Source organism: Hemicordylus capensis, chromosome 6, assembly GCF_027244095.1.
Source record: "Hemicordylus capensis ecotype Gifberg chromosome 6, rHemCap1.1.pri, whole genome shotgun sequence".
In the NCBI taxonomy this organism is placed as follows: domain Eukaryota; kingdom Metazoa; phylum Chordata; class Lepidosauria; order Squamata; family Cordylidae; genus Hemicordylus; species Hemicordylus capensis.
The window spans coordinates 59,841,322-59,864,513 of NC_069662.1; the positions used below are offsets into that span (position 1 = coordinate 59,841,322).

A 23,192-nucleotide genomic window follows, 5' to 3' on the forward strand; every position below is an offset into this window, starting at 1 on the left:
GCACAGCATCTGCAAAGGTAAATCTTGCCTCACCAACTTTTTTGAGTTCTTTGAGAGTGTCAACAGGTGTGTGGATAAAGGTGATCCTGTTAACATAACTAGACTTCCAAAAAGCTTTTGACAAAGTTCCTCATCAAAGACTCTTGAGAAAACTTAGCAATCATGGGTGGACTGGTTAACTGGTTGAAGGACAGGAAACAGAGGTTAGAGAGTTTTCACAATGGAGAATTTTTACAATGGAGGGGAGTAAGAAGTGGAGACCCCAAGGATTTATACTGGTGCTTTTTTAATTTATTCATAATTTATCTAGAAATTGGGGTAAGCAGCAAGGTGGCCCAATTTGCAGATGATACCAAACTATTTAGGGTAGTTAAATCCAAAACAGATTGTGAGGAGCTCCAAAAGGATCTCTCCAAACTGAGGAAATGGGCGACAAAATGGCAAATGCAGTTCAATATTGGCAAGGGTAAAGTGATGCATATTGGGGCAAAAAACCCCAACTTCACATATACACGGATGGGATCTGACTGACCAGGAGAGGGATCTAGGGGTTGTGGTGGACAGCTCGTTGGAAGTGTCGACTCAATATGCGGCAGCTGTGAAAAAGACCAATTCCATGCTAGTAATCATTAGGAAAGAGATTGAAAATAAAACTGATAATATTATAATGCCTTTATACAACACTATGGTGCGGCCACACTGAGTACTGCATACAATTCTGGTCACCACATCTAAAGAACTTTGTAGAATGGGAAGAGATGCAGAAGAGAGCAACCAAGATGATCAGGGGGCCTAGAGCACCTTCCTAATGAGGCACGGCTATAACACCAGGGGCTTTTTAGTTTAGAAAAAAAGACAACTGCGGGGAGACATGATAGAGGTATATAAAATAATGCATGGTGTGGAGAAAGTTGATAGACATTTTTCTCCCTCTCGCATAACACTAGAATCAGGGGGTCATCTCATGAAATTGATTGCCAAGAAATTTAGGACCAAAAAAACATGGAGAGGAGAGCTGGTCTTGTACTGGCAAGCATGACTTGTCCCCATAGCTAAGCAGAGTCTGATCTGGTTGCATCTGAATGGGAGATGATGTGTGAGAACTGCAAGATATTCCCCTCAGGGGATGAAGCCACTCTGGGAAGAGCAGAAGGTTTCAAGTTCCCTCCCTGGCTTCTCCAAGAAAGGGCTGAGAGAGATTCCTGCCTGCAACCTTGGAGAAGCCACTGCCAGTCTGTGAAGACTATACTGAGCTAGATAGACCAATGGTCTGACTCAGTATATGGCAGTTTCCGATGTTCCTAAAAGGAAGTACTTTTTCACACAACACATAAGCAACTTGTGGAATTCTCTGCCACAAGATGTGGTGACAGACAGCAACCTAGACAGCTTTAAGAGCTGTTTGGATAACTTCATGGAAGAGAGGTCTTTCAACAGCTATCAACTACTCTGAGAGCTACAGTCCACCTCCAGAGGCAGGATGCGGTCTATAGTCTGCTTTCTGCCCCCCCCCCCCCCCGCAACAATCCAACCCACCCCCAGGATCACTAGAGACAATGGCAGAAAGATTTCACAGTCCCCCTCCAGTATCCCCCTAGATCAGAGATGCCACTATCTCATACACCAAAGGCCTGCAGTATCAGAGAAAGAGAGTGTTTCTCAGTTTCCCTGCCCCAGCAGTATCCCACCCAAATCAGAGTTGCAACCTCCTCATTACCTGGTAACAAAGATGGATGAATCCCCAACTCCACCACCACCCCACCCGCCATGTAGTTTAGTCACCTTAATAATTTTAAGGCCTGTTAGTTAGCAGCAACTAAGAGTAGATTAAGCTGCAGTATCTCTTCCCAGAGCAGAAGAACAAGAAAGTGATATCATAATTGCATCAGCCAATGAGGTACATTTTCAGTCTCTCTTCAGGATTGCAGTTTTCAGCTAACTTTCAAAGTACTTTAGGAAAATTATAACAGTTAAGAGCCAGGGTTCCCTCAAAGGTGTGCACCTAAAAGTTTTTGGATGTCCGCTCAATTAAATTTAGATCCCGCTCAGACTGAATAAGGAAGGCCCCATTCTGAATGCACGTGCATGGACACTCCCTTGATACTGCTGCCCACAACAAAACTCATTCTGTGCACAGATTTTTAAAAAGATTAGAAGAAACACTGATTCTCCTGTCCACCGCCCCCACAAAAGGTTGAGTAACAGCTGATGAGTAACAACATGAGTATGATGTTGTATGAGTAACAGTTGATAATACAAAGAATTCTGAAATTTAGGAAAAGACCCCATTCAAGTACCACATCAAACCACTGTATGTTTGGAATTTCAAACTATCGAAGTAGTGTTTAAAGCGGTTTGTTTCCTTTAGCTTTCTGTCTGCTCAGTGCACACACACCCCCTTGGGGAGCATAGGATGCAGAGGTTTCTGGTGGCAGAACAATGGCTCTACCTACTGTTTGTCAATTCAGACATGATGCTAAAGCATAGTTAGTACAAATCATGTTTCGCAATCCCTCTTCAAACCAGCGGGATTTATATTCTGATTTGCTGGCTGATTACAAATCATGGTTTGTCAATTCAGTTATTCTGTCACACCAAATTATAGCTAAGCTTCATTCAGCCAAATGATCTATAAAATCCATGAATCACTTCCTAAGTTATTTACTAACATATGTTCATAAGTACGTAAGATCACACTTTCATAAGAGGTGTGATCAAGATGGCTTCCACAATGACAATATCAAGCATTTTAAGGGTTTCCCAATAAGGGACAGTCACCTGTGAAACAGGCCTGTCTGCATTAACCAGGAGTGTTCCTTTAAATGTGCAAGCCCATTACATACTGTTAAAATCTGAATGAAAATCTACTAACTACTTCTAATCAGCAAGAATACAAATCTAACAACTGGCTGACATCCTAGTAGAGCATGCGTGCTTAGAGGGACTGTGGGAGTGCAACAGGAGCCCTTGTACACCCCCCCCTTTCCTAGCGTGCACACTGTTGCACAAGTGCCATTAAATTTCCGAGTGCTTCCTGTATGCTGGAAGTACTCTGCAAGAGCAGAAACCTGACCCTCAGCGACATGTTTCCAATCTTGCGGAACTAGGAGTGCTCAGGAGACAACGTGCACACAACAGTGTGCACGGAGGGGGAAAGGGAGAGTTGCACAAAAGCTCCCTTTGCACCTAGCATCCCTTAAAGTGTGCATGCATCGTTAGTCCCAATGTCAGCCACTATGTATTAATCTGCAAGTAAAATCACCCCATGTATTGGTGATCAATAAATGAAATGGTTAATATCACTGTACAATGAATATAAATAGCTGATTACTCTGGAAAGGAAAGGAAAGAAAGAGAGAAGAAAAGAAAAGAGAGAAGAAAAGAAACCCACACGGCTTAGACATTTATAACAAACAGGAATTCAAAGTGGGGAATTATTTGGGAGATGCCATAATTCAAAATCAGGCTAGACAGGATGAGACACACTCACGGAAAATGTTCCCTAAGCAGAGATATTGTTCCTTCAAATGGGCATCCCTCATTTGTCACAAGAGGGCATTTCTACAAAGTGGCAGTTCCCCAAGCTGGAAAGTGCTCTAATGTCTTATATCAAACAGTTCAGTTCATTTTCTACAGTGACTGGATAAACAATAACTCCCACTATGAAGGAAATGTTTAGCTTGCTTCAGTAGGTGGGAAGCTGTTACAGTTATTATCTGGATTCACAAAGCTACTCACCGGTAATTCATCTTTCTGATTCCAAACACCAGTGCACTGTCTTTGTTCAATCACAGCTTTTATATTTATTAGAGCTGGCAACGCTACACAACCTGCTGAAAAGCTGGGTAATGGAGCAATATATTAATGTCAGACGATTTCTTTTAAAATGATACTTTCAGTTTGCTTGAGATCAGATGGAGAACATTTTTCAATGGCAAACAGATTTAAATGGGTTTTCTGATTCCTTGTTTGAATCACAATCTGTTTTATAAAACATCCCCCACCCCCATATGCTCTATGTTCTTCACTTGCATCATCTCAGCATTCCTCACAACAATCTTGTAAGGTAGGCCAGTAATTACCATCATTTCCATATATTGAAGGCGGCGCTAGTTGGGGGGGAAAAATAGTGTCTTGTCTAAGGCCACCTAGCAATTTCATGACAGACTTCCAAAACAGAATTTACAAGTTTATCTTAGCACAAGGGAAGGGTGGGGTAGCATTGGGAGGAGGTCACATCTCATCATCTAAAACTATAATGGGGGCGGGGGGGGAGAGAAGAGTCTACCAAATTAAAGATGAATAACTGTCAGATCAAACTGCCTCCAAACATTATATTCATGTTAAAGTCTATTTAGTTTCCTCTACTTAAAATATTAGGTAAATCTTCTGTATTCCTAAGGTGCCAGCAACTAGGCAAGGTTTATGTAGCGAAACATTAAAAAGCATCTAACATAGAAGTAACCATACCATACCTAACACTAAGTGGAGATTCAACAGAGAGACCGAGCAGAGCACAGGCATCCCTCGTAAAGATGTCACAGATGTCTGCCCACTGGTTTGCATCCAGTAAATGGACATATGGAGAGTTTTCAATGCCCTGCCTCAGGTATACTAGGCTTCCCATTAAAACCTGAATATCTGTAAAAGACAACAGATCTTTAGTTAATGTATTTCATAACATACATGGAAGACAATTCTGCTAGAAACTAGTGTCTGCTAGAAATGAGCAACATCTTGATAGAGTCATAATTTTGTAAGATTGACATTATTCACCAAATAGTGGCAGTTTAGCCTGTTCAAAGCGTTGGCCTAAGGTCCACCTAATGAGTTCTCAGAAACTTAAAACATGGATTTTCCTGTTTACACTTTTAGACCAGTCTGTCATGATTCTGCACAACAAATCGAGAGAAGGTGTCGAGAGGAGCTAATCACACAGTGCAATGCTTAAGCACATAAAAACTTCCTTAGCACACAAGATAGAGCCACTGTGAAAAAAGGTTAGATTCAGGACCTCCCAAGTAGATTTCATTCACTTTTTATTTTACTTTTCTTACCATTTCCATCTCTCAAGTCATTGAGTCTCACACAGTCAAGACCCAATTAATCAAACCTCTGAATAGCTTTTGTGAAGGACCAAAAGCAAGGGGGTGGGGGAACACACCAGTGGCTAACATTCATCACAGTATTAGGAGGGTGGAGTAGGAGCTGCTCCCTTACTGAGAGACTGCTTTGGAGCAAAGGCGGCATGTTGCTGAATAGCAGAGCAGATGCACAGGGGGAGCGGGAGCTGCCCTGGATGTCAGCAGTTATCTTTCTTCTGCTGTGATTAACACAACAGATTTGTTGATTCCTGATCTACCATTCAGACACATCAGAGGAGTCTCAAAAAAGGAACTGAGACAGAATTGTTCTTTTGCATCTTGATCCAACTAGTTAAAAGACCCTGACCATAATGGCATGACTTTTAGATTGACATAAAAGTTTATAGGTACTCAAAAGGAGAGATTAAAGGTATGCTCAACTCTAATGGAAAAATTAAAAACTAATGGAACTTAAAAGTGTGGAACTATGCCCTTAATTATAGAAACTATTACATTCACATTTCAATCCTGCTCTCCCTCCAAGGAGCCCAGAGTGGTGTACAGTACATGGTTATGTTTCACAACAACCCTGTGAGGTAGGTTAGGCTGAGAAAAAGGTGACAGGCCCAGAGTCACCCAGTGGGTTTCATAGCTGAATGGGGATTTAGCCTCGGATCTCCCTGGTCCTAGTCCAACACTCTAACCACTACACCCCACTGGCTCCCTTTTCATAATTCTTTTCTTCTTTTTCTTTTCCACGGCTAAAGAGCTTGGTGCCAGGGGCCAGGTAGGTTTGTTATTTTTTTAAAAGGGGGTGGGGTGGGGGAAGGAACATATGAATCTCTGGAACAGAACTCAAATAACCTGTAGCCAGTTCTGTGTATCAAAAAGGTCCTTTGTGCTTGTGTTTCATAAACGGCAGCCTCATGGCATCACAGGGGTAAAGGAGGGTCTGCTGTTTGAAAACTAAAAAAATTACAACCATCCCATTGGTTGAACACAAAACCTTGCATTTGCCTAGAAGTAGTGTTTTGCATCTTGGCCAAGAAAGGTCAAATCCACATGCTTCAGGGGCAGGGAAATAGCTCATGAAAGGGAGAGCATTACCTGGGGAAGAGGGTTCTAGCCTTGTTGCTTTTTATCCCTCATGTTCACCTTGTCAAAGAAATACACAAGCACTCCGGCATTTGGAAAACTAACCAAATTGAATGGGGATGGAAAATGTGCATTCCACATTACCAAATTACCACCTTATTTATAAATGAAGACTTGGACTCTTGAATAACACATTTCATGTTGCTTACCTTTCTGATGGTTTAGAGCAAACGGTTGAAAGTTTTTAGCATACTGTAATGCTTCTCTCTGGTTTGCAGTTCCACCCATTAATAAACTAATAAAATATAGTCTGTGTAGCTTAAATTCTAAGGAGCTATTCTGTGCCATAAGCATTTCTCTATTTGATACTGCCCACCTAAGAGATATTGGAATGAAAGGAAAAAGAAAAAGATTCACTTTAATAGGAATACTGGTTGACCAACTCAGTATATAAACTTATGATGTTTCTATGCGAGTATGAGATTTTCTGTGCCTACCATACGACCTTCAGCAAAGGAGCTATCCCAGAGGCTTTCAGAATTGATCTGCTCTCTCTGACTACAACCAGTTCCTGTTCAGTTTCTTTAATCTCTGTTCCCACTCACCACTACTTTCTGGTCCCAGCAGAAGTTCAGAATAAACACTGATTAAGGTCATTCTCTCAACCAGTCAAAGCAAAGTAGTAGCAGGGAAACCCAGATAGCACAGCTTGTGCTAAGCAACGGGACCTGCTCCTACCCTGCTGCCCCAGAGCAGGGCTACCTTAAATTTTTACCTTGGCTTTAACCAAGGTTAAAGCCTCACAGCCCTGATGTTACCACACAGCACAAACAGGGTGTATGATTAGGGCTGTTTGCAGCAGCTCCTGGCAGCCTGGCTAGCTCTCCACCAGAGAGAGTGCTTGTAGAGCAACCAGGAAGCCAGAAGCTGCTGCAATGACATGGGCAGCCTCTCCACTGCCCACACAATGCTCTGTAAAATACTGGAGGACTTGCTCCTCCAGATCCCCTTCGGAACATTGCCACTGCACCGATCATATGGGCATGCAGCAGCATCCAGGTGAGGCCTAGCTTGTGTGAGGGAAGGCAGGCTGTGTCCTGCCTTCCCCATACCCACCACAACCTTCCTGAGCCCCAGCTTTGTAAGTCATCTGAATAACCCTACTATCAAGCTGAAGATAGCGTTTAAAAATATACAGATTATCCTCAACCAATTGTAGCCTAACAAGAGCTTGGCAAAACTAATACTATGACAACAGCCAACTGTCATCAGGTATAACTGGATAAAGTTGCCAGGGAAATGCCTTTGCCTTGTTAACAGCCACACATACCTCTATGCCTGTAGCAAGTAAGTACTGCCTTCAAGCAGCCAGGCAAGAACGTTTTGTAAGATGGAAAGAAAGCTGATTATTTTCCCCTGCCTCCTTAGCTGCTGATGTGCCAGAATGACTTGCACTGTGGCGAGTTGGTAAAATTTTGTCTTGGCTAACAGCTTCTGTGGACTTATTGGCAAAGGAAATTTCACATATATTTTGCTAATAAGTGAATCAGTATGCTTATAAAAACCCCACAATTAGCCAATCCATACATTCCACTCAGTTTATACTAATCAATGAGTTAGCAGTAATGTTGTTCATTCCACATCCTGTGAGCAGTTTCCTGTGCTCTGTTTATCTGGAGCAGGGGTTAAGTATCAGGGCATGGCCGGATGGAAATTACTGCAAAGTATTAAACTGAGGATCAGAATACAAGCTGCACTAATTTAAATTGAATTCATTTCCCTGTATTTCCGCTCTGGACCACAGTGCTACACAACAGTTTTAAAGCAACTCGGAAAGGTGAGGGAGTGGATGACAGAAGGTGTCATTCAGTGATAGCATACAGTTAACAACTATTCTATTCCTCTCTTTTGCATAACATATAAGACTAAATAGGAGACTTCCATGTAAGAATTTCCATGATGGCCTTATGTTTCAATATTTATTAGTGATTCCTAAATGAGGACAATACAGATAATTTATTATGAAGTTTAATAGCTACGTGTGACTAGATTTGGGCTGTCTATTACCTCCCTTAGTGTATATCTATCTGTTAATTACATTCTCCTGGAAACTTTGGAGAGATGAAAACTGAATGAGAACTCTAGGAGCTGGCAAATATCAAGGTAACAAAGGCAGATCTCTCAGTGGGATGGGACTCCTACACCAGGGTAGCCTAATCTCTAGAATAGTCTCTCTTACCAGACCATAATCAAAGCAAGAGACTAAAGCTGATCTAGAGTTAGAAAGGGCAAGTCACCAGCTGATTAAACAGGAGTTAGTCTAAAGAAAGTCTCCTGGTATTTATCATTTTTCAAATAGCTAGGTGATAATTTTTAAGGACAATATTAGTCAAAAGTGAATCATCAAGTAAGGCCTCACTTACCTCACTCTCTTGTAAACATCTAGCTAAGACAACAAAGAGCACTCCTGAATGTCAGCCAGAAACACTGAAGGACAAAGTTCAAACCAGGCTCTGCCCCTTTAAATTTGGGTTAAATCTCAGGTAACAGAAACTGGCTAGACACTCAGGAAGTCTGCTTCACTATTTAAGAACTCTATTAGGTTTTGCCATTGTTGGAGCAATGTCTGCCTTGCTTGGTAGCTCCCAGGTCCTGAAGAACATGAACAGGTCATGCTTGTTTATGTCTGGACAATTCCCATAGCACATCAGCCCAACCAGATTAGGACACAAATTCAATGGAAATGTTTTCAGTCATGAATGCCAACATAGGTAGGTTTATCAAAGGGAAGACTTCCAATATTCTTCACTTGTGTATCTAAAAACAGCTGTGTAACTCACTCTAATGCAGGTCTCAATACTCTAACTTTAAGTGCTTCCAATATTCGGTTGAGCTCCACAAATGGTTCTTTTTGACTTTGGTCTATAGAAAGTCCAGACTCCTGAAAAACAAAGCCATATCCACTAGTTATTTTTATAGGAAGGCAAATACAACTTTCAAACGAGCATCAGATTAGAATGCTATATCAATTGTATTGCTTTATTTTGCATCCCAGAAATTAAGGAGTTGTAGCTGTGATTACCTGACAAAGCTCTTCTGCTACATCTAGCATTCCTTGCCGGAAAAAGTGTTCTACCATCACTTCATTCAGAATTCGCTGACTATCAGCCTGCCAGCATCCGTCTATTCCCACACTGCTGATGTCAGAGTCAAAATTCTGTGAAATACAAACTGACAATCAATTCTGGAAGAAACAAACTCTTCTATATTTTTATTAGTTAGGCAAAGCAACAGTATCTTCACTTTTAAGTCCTTTCGCCCATTTCTGAACTGTCCAATTGCCTCTTGATCTATATCCAATACTGTATGCCTTTTAGATCCTTCTTGTGCAATGAGGAAGAGGTTTCTTGTTCATTTCTGTTCTGGGAGTTAACCAATTATATTGACAAATTTTAATATGTTACAAAATAGAAAGGAGATACTTTGCTACTAAAAACAGTACAAGCTTTAGCTATTTCACAAAGTTCTTCAATCAGAATATGTTCTCAATTGTGTTGAAGTATTTGTGCAATATTTTATCAGCCACTTCATCTTATAGTAGTTGTTGACAAAATGTTAATAACTAGGAAAGAAAAAGCTGTTCGAGTGAATCAATAAGAGGTCATTCAGGTTTTGCTTCTCAGGGCCACATATACAATGCAGTTGATGTGACATTTATCAATGAGTAAAGTTTGCCTCTATTGATCAAGTTCACATAAGACAGTTCTGTCCAAGTTAGGTAATATGTGACCATTTCCCACAACCCAACTACCATGTGATAATTGCACTTATACCTAGGGCTGCAAAGTTTATTTTAAAAGATATATATCCTGCCTTTCTTATAAAATTCAATTTTAATCATATTAATAAATTAAAAATCAGCTAAAAAGGTGCCTATCATCAATCAGGCAGCAAATGCATTAAAAATAAGATATTAAATACAAGTACTTTTCAAAAACAGAGTATAAGGCCTCTGATGCCTTTGTTGTGCTGTTCTCTGCTGTGATTGATAGCTGTCTGCGATTCCAGTTTTGTTGCTGGCTTTAATTGATTGTGTTATGTTTTTATATTGTGTACCACTATTATTGCTTTTTTGAAGGCAGAAAGGCAGCATAGAAGACTTTCAAATAAATAAAGGACTTTAGATGGGGAGCACCATTACAGAAGAGGCATTCTCCCTTTTCCCCGCACACAGGTGGGATCCCTCTTCTAACAGGATACCTTCTTTGACACATGCTTTCATTAACTGAAATCAAAAGAAAGAATGCTTTTGGCTGCAGAACTATTGCTTTTTATATGCAAATCTGATCAGTAAAACTGAGCAAAACTCAAGAAGCAATCAACCAAAATTTCTGTAATGGGCAACAGCCCTACTTATAAATATGTTGTACATGGTAGTATGAATTGGCCCTCTTACCCACAACAATCATCTCTATCACAAACTGAAAGCCCAACAGAAAGTTGTAGTGAGAAAAAAAGTCAGCCACAGAGATCTTGTTTAATATGGAAAAAGGATATTAGCAAGTTTGAAAAGTTAAACAGGAATCATCTTTGTACTTTAACCTGCTGTACAAAGGCACACCCAAGAAATAGACCTTGACCCAAAAAATCCCCCATCAGAAGAATACCTTTAAAACAAAAAACAAATAAAAGGGGAGAGGACAAACAGAACACAAGGCAATACTGGTTACCATAAGGAGAAGTGGACTTGACACAACAGCTGCATAAGCATCCTGCCCCTGTCGACAATGGGAACACATAAACTGCCAGTTAAAGCCAGGACTGTTGTGTACTCCACAATTCTGAGAATCTATTGCACAAGTGCCTTAGTTGATACCAGGCACACATAATTCAGCAATCTGAAAATCCTGTCTTCCATTTTAAAAAAGGTTTCTGGGCCTTACGACTCTGGAGAGAGGCTTAAAATATGTGGTCAATGCAGGTGTCTTTCAGAAACTGGTGGGAAAGACAGAAGGTTTACAAGTAAGACATAAGAACTGGTTCAATCTAGTGGCTCATACTGAGCTGTGAATTAGGACCTTCCTAGTTCAAATGTCACTATGAATTCATGAGATGGCCTACTGTAAGTCACACTCTTTCAGCTTCAGCTGCTCTTACCACTGTGATATTGGAATGTTAATACTGATCTATCTTACAAGGCTGAGGTAGTTTGCCGAGATGATGTATGTAAAACACCGAGAAAGTGCTATATAAATCTATTATTTATTATTTCTTGTTTACACAGTCAGACAGGTGTTATTGACTGGTTTGTTTTATCCAGACATCGAGTCCTTCCCAAGGACCTGGGATGGCTGAATTTTATTGTCAGTTGTTATAGATATCGTCACAGCATATAGGCTGTTCCCAGTAAAGCTGCTTTTTGTAATTGGCTGATGGTGATTTCTGTGGCCCCTATGGTGTTGAGGTGCTCTTCAAGGTCTTTTGGAACTGCACCCAGGGTGCCAATTACCACTGGGATTATTTTGGTATTATTATTATTATTATTATTGAGTGCCCTGTGTAGTTCTTTGCCATTCCCCATGACCAACAGAAGCAGAATATGTTACGCACAAGTACCATATACATGGTTTATGTTTTCTGAATATTTTATACAGGTTGCAAGAGCTTTTCTTGTCCCAGAATTTAAGTTGCCAGTGCAGAATTTAGATACGGCTGTGCCAAATTTCACTTTTCACAGTGAAAGATGCTATTTTGGGAGGCACGTTTACTCTAAGAGCAGTGTTTGGGGGGGGGAGATGCATCTCTTAATGAAGTACTTCTAAGAGAGGGGGAGTGATTGTGCTGTGCATAGCACTGCAAATTGCCTCATTTAAAGGGCCAGTTGCACTTGAAAGTAGAGAATCTGTAGTACTACTTTCACCATTTTTAGCATGAGAAGGAGGGGCTTTACTGTGGTGATTGCCACTTTAAAGAAGGCAAACATTTTCATCCTTGTTCACATTTCTCAAAAAAAGTCATAGAAAGAGGGCTCCTTTCAGAGGTGGTGAAATATTTTGTGGAAATGAGAGGAACATTTCAACTCAGCCCTCACTTCATAGTTCTTTTAGATCGGAGTATTCAACAGTCCTATAGCAAAGCTATTATTTAGTAGACAGAAAGCTAAGCATTTTAATGATGCAGCTGTAGAGATGCCATTCTGTGCAATATATATTATTTCAAAGGAGGAAAGGTTATTTCACAGACTTAAAAAACAAACAAACAACTATATATCAAAACAAAAGCTGGGTGTTCAACAGGAAAAGTAAGACATACCAATGAAACAAAGAATAGAATGCATTTGTTCCAGAGCACTCACATGAACTTAGCATATTATGTCATGAACGGACTCTAAGCTACAATAAATCTTTTGCATTTGGGCACCATAATAGTGTAGCACTTTCAGCTACTAAGGAATTGGCTAAAAATAGCCTGCTGGCTCCCTACCACTTCAAGAACATTTGTATGCAGTCTACAAGCTATTTTCAGCATCCAAAGAATTTCAGCTGTCACTGTTTAATATATGTTCCCAGTGTTAATGGTCACAGATATTGGCTTACAAATATAATAAGATGTTTTTAAAATACTGTAAAAATGGGAAAGTATTTAAAATGAATTCTACATTTACTGTATCCAAATCTTTTGTTTTCTAGGGAAAGCAACTCATTAAATTGAACATTTTAGGTTACTATTTATAAAAGTGCCTAATAAATAAGACAAGTTCCTGCCATAGACTCACATTCTATAAAATAAATATAACATGAAAAAAGGAGGGAATCATTATTAAAAATAAGCAAAAGAAAAGTAATGCTATAGGAGAGTAACACATTTGTAACAATTTGTCAGTCAACTACTATAATTTGTCAGTCAAATACACATCTCCTCTGCTTTGTGAAGGCTGAAAATTCCATATCAATGGCTCAGAAAGATAAGAGAGGGCTTTTCACTTCTTCTTGCAGTATCTGCTCCAGCTTTGTCCGCTTGTGGTGCACTATCAAGTTCAAAGCATACTTATTCAAGATAAAAGAAGTTAGCTAGAACCAGTGGTGGTATCATGTGCTATCCTGAGTGCCATGCCTGTAGACTAAAACATACCACTATGGTATGAGGATGGAGGCAACCTCTTTCAAGTCTCTCTCATCACTGCAGCTGACCTTCCCAGGCAAAGCAGCAAAAAAGCAACTGCCCTGGATGGTCAAAGATCAGGCCTCAAAATTGTTTAAGGCAGCATTTGTAATAGGTTGAGAGTTGCTATCTTCTAAAATAACAGCAGTTAGAATTCTGCTGGAAGGAAGGAAAAATACAGTCAAGGAATCAGAAAATTTTATATAACTTTACAAATATGCAGCTATGGCTAAGTTAACGTCATGTAAAAATTAAAGGAAGATGACACATCTGTAATTGCTTTCATTAAAATTGGCAACCATTTATTACTGGAACAAAGCACATACTTTGGGGAGAAAGGGGTAATCAATGATTTAATTTGTTACAGAATACTGGTAAAATGTATTGTCACTTGTATACATATAGCATATATTTGCAATTATCACTTGTATACATATATACAAGTGATCACTTGTATACATATAGCTCACTTGTATCACTTGTATACATATAGCATATATTTGCATATATTTGCAATTATTAAAACACACACATATACACAGTTGTTCAAAGGCAAACAAAGACAAACTGTGTTCTGAGTTCCCAAGGAACTATTTTGTGAAGAGGACCAAATTGAAATCAGTCCTTTTCCATCTCTGAAGAGATCTACCCTTTAGAATTTGGCCTTTGGTTTCTAACAGGTTTCACTCAAAATAAATCTTTCAGCCAGAGAGCTTGTGCGTGCGTGCGTGTGTGTGTGTGCACGCACGCACACACAAGCATGTTATATCTGTATCCTAGGTACTGTGTAAAGTTGTGGATGAAAAGAATGTATGTCATATATAGACTCACAAGCAGGCATGCAATTTCTCTTTTCCTATTTTCTGAGAAAATAATATTTGAATCCAAATTTTAAAAACAGCTTTGCCCCTCATTAAAGTCTTAGGAGGGTATAGCCTCCGAAGGGAGGAGGGAAGAGGAGCTTAAGTCTACCCATTTTTCAGTGCTTCTACCAGACCTCACCTTAAAAATTTGAAAGATGTATAGCAGAATCTTCTTGATTAGGAGATTCTTCAAGAACAGCTCACAGTTATCTGGGAACAACGGCCTATGGAGCTGCTTTGTCCATCTTAGGATTCTTTCTTGAATGGATCAAGGAGGTCTCTTCGTCTCAGAGGCCCTTCAAGGATCCTCCCACCTTTGCAAAGAACTTTAGCTCTGCCTGCTACATGCATCAACCCAGCACTCAAGCAGAGCAGAGTGCTCCAGTGGGCATTTTATTCCAGAGCAAAAGGTAAGACTAAACAGGGAGAATTTAAAAACAAACCACTTCTTGGACACTCACTGCTTTGCTAAGTCTTCTCTCATATATACTCTGCCATATTTACGCAAATGTTTGCAAAAAGCACACTCAAGCAGAATTTCACATTTCTAGGAAGAAGAAATTTGCCAAGGTTTTGGCTTTCAAGGAATAGCATTTAGAATAGTCACACTGGATTTACTATTTATTACATATGTATTAGTGTCCTCTGCATAAGGGACACAAACTCAGCATAGACTGTGAAGGGGTGGAGGGAGGCAGCTATTGGCCATGAACTCCTAAAGCTCCCATCATGCACCAGTGAAAGCAAGGAGGAGTACAGCAACCTTTGCAGATGAACAGGCCTGCTGGATCATGCCCAAGGCCTATCTAGTCCAGCATCCCGTTTCACTTGGTGGCCCACCAGATGCCTCTGGGAAGCCCACAGGCAAGAAATGAAAGCATGCCCTCTCTCCTGCTGTTGCTCCCCTGCAACTGGTATGCAGAGGCATCCTGCCAATGAGCCTGGGGACAGCCTACAGCCATCAAGACTAGTAGCCAGTGATAGACCTGCCCGTGAATTTGTCTAAGCCCCTTTTAAAGCCATCCATGGTGGTGGCCACATCCCATGGCAGATAATTACATAGATTAATTGTGCACTGTGTGAAATAGTACTTTCTTTTTCTGGTCCTAAGTTTCCTGGAAGTTAGTTTCATGGGATAACTCCTGGTGTAGCATTGCAAGAGAGGGAGACAAATTTGTCTCTATCCATTTTCTCTACACCATGCATAATTTTATAGATTTCTATCATGTCTCTCCATAGTCTTTTTTTCTAACTAAAAAGTCCCAGTTGTTGTTGCCTTGCCTCATAGGGAAGGTGCTCTAGGCTCCTGATCATTTTGGTTGCCCTCTTCTGCATCTTTGCCAGTTTTACACTGTCCTTCTTAAGGTATGGTGACCAGAACTGTACACGATACTCCAAGTGTGGCCACACCACAGATTTATATAAGGGCATTATGATATTTGCAGATTTATTTTCAGTTCAATTCCTAATGATCTTGAGCATGGAATTAGCCTTTTCCACAGCTGCCACACTGAGTCACTTTCAATGAGTTGTCCACCACAACTCCAAGATCCCTCTCCTGGCAGCTCAGTCTCCATCAGGGTATATGTGAAGTAGGGGTTTTTTGCCCCAATGTGCTTCACTTTACACTTACTTACATTAAACAGCTTTTGCCATTTTGTCATCCACTCACCCATTTTGGAGAGATCCTCACAATCTGTTTTGGATTTCACTACCCTAAACCTCAACATCGGGCTCTCCAACTATTTCTACTGGTGGAAAACACTCATGACATCTTTTTGCTTGCACAATGACAGCCAAGAAAAGAGGTGGTCACAAAGTACCTGGAGACAGAGGGTGTGCTCAGATGATCCACTTCAAATAATAGGGAAGGATGTGCACAAAACGGATTTTACGTTTTGTTTTGAGTTCTAAACAAAACGCAGACAGTCAAAACGTTTCATCGAAACAGAGGTTGACCCGGTTGTTTTGACGTAACAAACTTCAGCACACTTTGGCCATAAGGAACAATGGGGAAACTCGAAACACACCATTGTTCCCCATGGGTAGCTCCGAGGGACACCAAAGTGGATTGGGTAGTAGGGCATGATGGGTACTACTTACCACCCAACCCATAAAAGAAATGGGCAAGCAGGCAATTTTTAACTTTTCCCCCAAACTTGTGTGTGTGTGTGTGTGTGTGTGTGTGTGTGTGTGGAGGGGAGACAGATAAGCCAGCAGGCACTCTGTCTCTCTCTCCACTGGGCCAGATAGGCCAAGGGCACATATCATCAGAAGTCTCTGATCCTTCCTCCTCAAGAGAGGCACACTATAAGGGCTCTCTCTGTCTCCCAGTCCCTTTAAACATATTTTGAAACTCCATCCTTTGGGCTCCACCCACGCTCCTTGCAGCCAGTGGGGGCAGTTGCTCATGACAACTCTTGATTTGTATGATAACAAGCCAATTGGAAGCCAGGGTCAGAAAACCAATCAGCAAGGGGAAAACAGGCCTCCAATAATCCCTACCTTCCAATAGCACTCAAAACGTTTCGAAATGAAACAGGCCCTTTATTTAAAGAGTGTTTTGTTTCGAACTCGAGACACTAAAAATGGCCTGTTTAGAGTCTAAATGTTCTGATGTCGAAATGTTTTTGCACATTCCTAGCAAATAAGGAAGCTGGGGAAATGTTGGTAGAATGTTGGGAACCACCAGCATGTGCTCTTGGCAGGCGAGTCATGCAAACCCACCCAAGTCAGGTTTCTCCACCCGAAATTCTCCTGAGATGCTCTGCCTGGCTTCATATCTTGGTTACAGAAGTCAGGTGGAAGTCAGGAGAATTTCAGGCAGAGGACTAGTGAGGTTTTGCATGATACACTCGCTGGGAGTATGCACTCACGGTTCTCCATATTCTACTGCCAATTATCTTGGCTTCCTTAATTGCAGCAGGTGATCTGCGGTCATCCAGAGATTCAGGTGAGTTACTTACTGGGGAGGAATGATTATTGCCTCTTTGACTACATTATCTGCCAGCACCAGGAACATCAGGGATATCACTGATGGGAGAGCAGGGCTGAATCATGAAGACCAAAAGGGCACTAATTCCCTCTCTCTCACTTACTCAACTCCTAATGAGCATTACAGGAACTGTCTGATGCATCTCCTGACCATTACTCATTACTATCCTCACCTCTCTTGGCATTCCACAAGCACTGGACAGCTCTCCAAAAGGTACAGCAGCAGGGAAGTTCCTCATTATCAATGTAAACACAGACAGCAAGCAAAGCCAACCCGGCTAACTGAGCAAAGAGGCACTTTTTAAAGAGTGGTGATTCTCTTTATTTAGCAGAGAGAGCAACTGGTTCTATCCAGCCCCTGCACAGCATCCCTTCAGTGGCTATTGCTGGTGTCTATCTTATGCTCCTTTTCAAGTTTGTGAGCCCTCTGGGAACAGGGAACCATATTTATTTATTTCTATGTAAACCGCTTTGGGAACATTTGTTGAAAAGCATTATATAAATATTTAAGAAGGAGTAGTGACTAGTGTAAACCCAACTGATCCTCTATTGGGTTGCCATCCTATTGCCCTCCCAGGGTTCCTCCATAGCTCAAAATAGAGAGGATATAGCAGGCAGGCAGTCAACAGGTGCAGCTGTACTCCACATGGAGAACTGATGGGGAGAACTGTACCTGGCACTCTCCCGTCTATCACACAGCAGTCAAAATCCCAAGGGTTCTGCTGAGTCTATGTTATGAAAATTTGTATGTTGCCTTCCCTCCTTATTGACATCTACTGTTTTCAGAACAGGACATACATTCTGTAAAGGAAACAGGCTTTCTCCAACCTCACCATGGTAGAGTCTACAACTTGATCTAAGCTATTCCCCACGAGCACCAGCAAGGATGATAAAGTAGGGGCCCAAAATTCACCATCTTCCTGCTTCTCCTTGTTTACTAATGATGCAACAATCAATAAAGAGGTTGGGGGGGAGGGGAAAATGGGGCAAAGCCCACTGGGACAACAAGCAGACACTGGTAATCCAACAAATGAACATGGGTGGGATAAAGGGGGCTAAGCAAAATGACAGGCAGTCAGTTGGATGGACAACACACCATTCCCTCCAACTAGTTATGGCCCTGCATTGCTCTTCCAGGAGACTGCATCCACGATTCAAACCCAAGACCGCACACTTTCCAACCATGGGCTGTTCCACAAGGCTATAGCTCCATATAACACATGATTATGTCTGGATCCATGAGGGAATATAAGAGCCCATTATGCATCTTTCTCCTGTGGCTATGTGGTTATGGTGTTGCTCTGTGGAGGTAGTACAAACTGCAGTTCTGTTTCCTCCATCTTTTTCCCCCCATCGGACACCATTGTTGCTGACTAAGCAGACAAGCTGTGCCTTGTGATGGCAGTCAATTCAATCTTTTCCCATGGCAGGGCTTGAACCACCATCAGCTGCTTCCCATATTTGTGCTTTCTTGCTGAGTTACAAGAAGGTCCCAATTGCAGATCAAGTGGGTTGCCTGTTGTAGTTCCTGCTCTTCCTTCTGCATATGGACCTCTCCCTTGCTGATGCTTGTTTTCCTCACCCAGGCAGCGATAGGATCACATTGTTTGGAGGGGCCCGATGAATGCTTTGTGGGAGTATTGCTCTTCCCAGGGGACTTTGACCTTTTACCTGGGGAGGCCCCGGATTCTCCATGCATGCTTCTCTCAAACAAACACTGAAACTAGCTGGGTGCTGTTATGGGTTTAGGTCTCTCCTTCCTCCACTCAGTAGCCCGCCAAAAGATGGCATTTCATCTGTGTTTATGCTACGAGGAGGTTTAGAACCTTGTCTAGAAGGAGCACTGGAGTATGCAGCTAACCATGTTCAGTCACTAGGCTCCTGTCTCATTGCATCATGGCCGTGTGCACTGGAGAGGAAGCTGTGGTGCCTTTATGACTGCTGAGTTCTGTTTTATATGAGTGCTGTGTATGGCAGTGTCGTGTTCAGCTGCCACTGTTCACTGATGGTGCCTACTATACAGATACTTCCTCTTTTTCTAGAGGTTTTCAAACAGACTGCCAGAGATGCTGTAGCAAACCGAGCAGGGAGCTAGATTAGAAGACCTCAGAGGTCCTTATGATTTTATAGGGACACTACTGTTTGCAATGTCATGACAATCGGGTGGTGGTGGTGGTGGAGCTGTCATGCACATAAAAACAGCCCTGCTGGACCAAGCCCAAGGCCCATCTAGTCCAGCATCCTGTTTCACACAGTGGCCCACCAGATGCCTCTTAGAAACCCACAGGCAAGAGGTGAGGGCATGCCCTTTCTCCTGCTTACTCCCCTGCAACTGGTATTTAGAGGCATTTTGCCTCCAAGGCTGGAGGTGGCCAGTAGCCACCAGACTAGTAGCCATTAATAGACCTGTCCTCCATGAAATATATCTAAACCCCTCTTACGGCCATCCAGGCTGCGGGCTATTATCACATCTTGTGGCAGGGAATCGCATAGATTGATTGTGTGTTGTGTGGAAAAGTCCTTTTGTCAGTCCTAAATTTCTTGGCAATCAGTTTCATGGGACGCTAAGGAAATATCTGTCAGTGTAGTACATTATCACTTCTTTAAAGTGATGGGTTTTACTGTCTACATTGCTGCTTGAAATGCCTAGGATCTTTCTACTACTATGAATATTTATAAGCCACTTTTCAACAAAAGTTATCAAAGCTGCTTACACAGAAAAATAGATAGTTCCCTGTTCCAAAAGGGCTCACAATCTAAAAGGAAATATAAGGTAGACACTAGCAACAACCACTGTAGAGATGCTTTGCGGGAGTTGGATAGGAACAGTTACTCTTCCCTTGCCAAAACTAAGACAGTTACTACTTTAAAAGGTGCCTCTTTGCTCCATTAGCAGGGATAAACTGCTAAAACCAGGTTGCTTACCTGTAACTGATGATACTTGAGTGATCCAGGAATATTCACACATCTGAGCAATATGCATGCACAGCAGCCACCATTGGAAAACTTTCAAAGCTCTGTGCGACCCGCTTGCTCCACCCCACGCTTGTGCATGTCCATTATAAGCGACAGTTAGAGTATCATTGGATTCAGTTCCTGGATGACTACCCCAGTCCAAGTGATCATCCTCTGTGGAACTAGAAAGGGAAAGAATAAGAAAAAAGGTAAGTGAGAAACTATTCAAGTATGTCATGCATTCCCTCTAGTGGGGAGGTTGGGTGGGTTGTGTGAATACTCCCAGATCATTCAAGAATCATCAGTTACAGGTAAGCAACCTGTTTATCCTTGACGCAATACCGGTTGTATTCACACAAATGGGTGATTAGTAAGCTCACTGTAGTGGTGGAGGGTACAGGTTCTAGCTTACCTTTACATCTCCTATTATTGCAAAATGATGCAACTGATGTAGACCTGAGGTCTAAGGCACAATGTCTAATGAAGGGATGATCAGAAGACCAAGTTGCTGCTTTGCGAATATCTTCTTTGGATGCACCCAGTAAACTAGCAGCCGAAGAGCCTACGGCACATGTAGAATGTGCTTTAATGTCTGTTGGTAGCTTCTATTCCTTGACACTTGTGTGCCTCTACTATAGCTGAAACTATCCATCTCGACAGACTGACAAGTTATCGTTTCCCCTTTCTTATCTGCTCTGTAGGAAAGGGAGAGGGTATTATCTTTTCTAAATGCTTTCATTCTTTCTAAGTAGAAGGCTAATGCTCTCCTGACATCGAATATGTGGAATTTACATTCTATAGCAGTCTCTGGATTGTGGAAGAATGAAGGTAGAATTTTATCTTGATAAATATGAAAGCTGGTATTGATCTTTGTTAAGATGTTTATGTCAGTATGTAGAACCACTTCCTCTTTGTGGAAGCTTACATAAGGGATATCAGCTCTTAAAGCCTGTAACTCACTTATTACCCTAGCTGTGGTCACCGCAATCAAAAATACTGGTTTTAGAGACAGAAATTTTAGCAAAGTTGTTGCTAATGATTCAAATGGGTGGTCCATTAGCCCTTTCTGATCTACTGAGAAGATCAGATCCACTGGAAAACTGGTCTCTTTATTAATAGCATACATTTTCTAACCCTTTCAAAAATATTTTGCACAGTGGATGGGGAAATACTGTGCCAGAATCTACACCTACATGGCAGCCAGAGATTACAGCCAAGTGAATCTTTATTGAGGAATTTGACAATCTGTTCAACTTTAAACTCGACAGATAAGTCAATATCTATGTTACTGATGCTTTGGTTGATCTAAAGGACTTGTTGTTCACATAAGTCTCAACCCTTTTCCATTTCGTGGCATACGTTTTTCTTGTTGAGGGTTTATTTTCATTGAACAGATTTTTTTCTAGTAATTCTGCACTGTTGGGATCCCCATGATCCTCCATGCTGTTAGTTTCAGTGTATTCACTTCCAGATGTAGAATCTTGCCATCCTCCATGGATATGAGGTCCATGTGTAGGGACAGTGCTTGCATTCTGCCCCTCGAGATCTGCAACAGTGTTGGGTACCACACCTGTCTTTGCCATTTTGGTATGATCAAGATGCAGTCTGTGCTATGGTATATTATCTTGTTCACTACTCTTGTAATGAGTGGTATTGGAAGAGATATGTAGTAAAACGCTCCCATGTCATCATAAATGCATCCCCTAGGGAGTGTTTCCCTACACCTGCTCTGGTGCAGTATTGCTTGCATTTCCTGTTCTTCAGAGATGCAAGTAACTGTGGAATGCCCCATGTGTTGAATACCTCCTGTAAGTATTTGGGGTGGATGCTCCATTCCTGTGTGTTGGAATGAGTCATATCCCTGCTCAAGATATCGGCTTCTGCAGTCTCCTTCCCTTTGATATGTATCACAGTAGGATGACTCTCATGGTCTATGCACCAATCCCAATACTTGATGGTGAAACTTCAAAGGATGTGACACTATGGCCCCTTGGTTGTTTACACAGGCCATCGCCGCTGTATTGTCCACCACCACCTGAACTGTTTTTCCTCGTATAATACATCTGAATGCCTTGAGCACCAGGAAAGAGGACACATGTTCTAAAATGTTTAAATGAAGACTTTGTTGATTTCCTGTCCATTTCCTACTCACTTGGTGGGCTTGGCAATGTGCTCCCCACCCAGCCTCTTTGTGAGGCATCTGAAGTCACAACAATTGCCAGAAACCTTGGTTAGAAAGGTATGCCTGTGGTCAAGTTAATGTTGTTTTATCCACCACAGGAGGGAGTGTTTCACCTTCATTGGGATGGTCAAATTCTGTGATTGGTCGCCTGTTTGGAAATTGAATACTCTTAAAAATCAGTGTTGCAGGGGCGCATTCTCAACTTCATGTGTTGTACTGCTGCTGTGCAAGAGGTCATAAGCCCTTGCAAACTTCCCAGAGATGTAAGTTTGGGGCGATATAAAAATATGTTAAATAAAATAAATAATAAAATAAGTAGTAAAATCTGGATCTGTCCACTTGTTGTACTATCTTACAGATTCTGTCTGTTGCTAAGAAAGCTTTCTGTTGATCTGCATTGAGAATTGAACCTATGAATATTATGGTTCTCATGGATTGTATTCTGGACTTTTTGTGGCCTAATCCCAGTGTATTCGCCATATCAGTTATGAGGGAGCAATATGTTCTGTGCTCCTCTTGGAGAATCGGAGGATTTCTTCAATACCTCGTCATCAGGGGAAGGTTCTGAAGGAACTTCCGTAACTGCAGATTCAGCCTCTGAGTCTTGAAAAACTATTTCTTCACCTTCGGACTCTGAGCTCCCATCCCATCATCAGTAGGGATGTGCATGAACCAGTTCAGAGGCCCTTTTATGGGCCTCTGAACAGGTTCGAATGTCCGGGGGTTTGGCCAGTTCGAAGGTGGATGGGGGATAGCTTTAAGGATGGGAGAAAGTGCTCTTACTCCTCCTGTCGCGTTTCCCCCGCCAGCACTGTCTTTTAAAATGGTCCGGCAGGGTGGCAGCGTACCTCCCTGCCA

The 23,192-nt window shown here is 41.6% G+C and overlaps 1 protein-coding gene across 2 annotated transcripts in view; it reads right to left on the minus strand.

Moving 5' to 3' along the window:
- The window catches only part of RMND5A (required for meiotic nuclear division 5 homolog A), a 49,551-nt gene that overhangs the window by 6,247 nt on the left and 20,112 nt on the right, over nt 1-23,192 (minus strand). For both annotated transcript variants that reach the window (XM_053259411.1, XM_053259412.1), the window contains 5 exons: nt 9,262-9,396; nt 9,020-9,120; nt 6,389-6,555; nt 4,476-4,641; nt 3,739-3,841 (listed from right to left, as the gene is read on the minus strand). In XM_053259411.1, the coding sequence (XP_053115386.1) occupies nt 3,739-3,841; nt 4,476-4,641; nt 6,389-6,555; nt 9,020-9,120; nt 9,262-9,396 (672 nt within the window). The remainder of the gene's footprint in view (nt 1-3,738; nt 3,842-4,475; nt 4,642-6,388; nt 6,556-9,019; nt 9,121-9,261; nt 9,397-23,192) is intronic.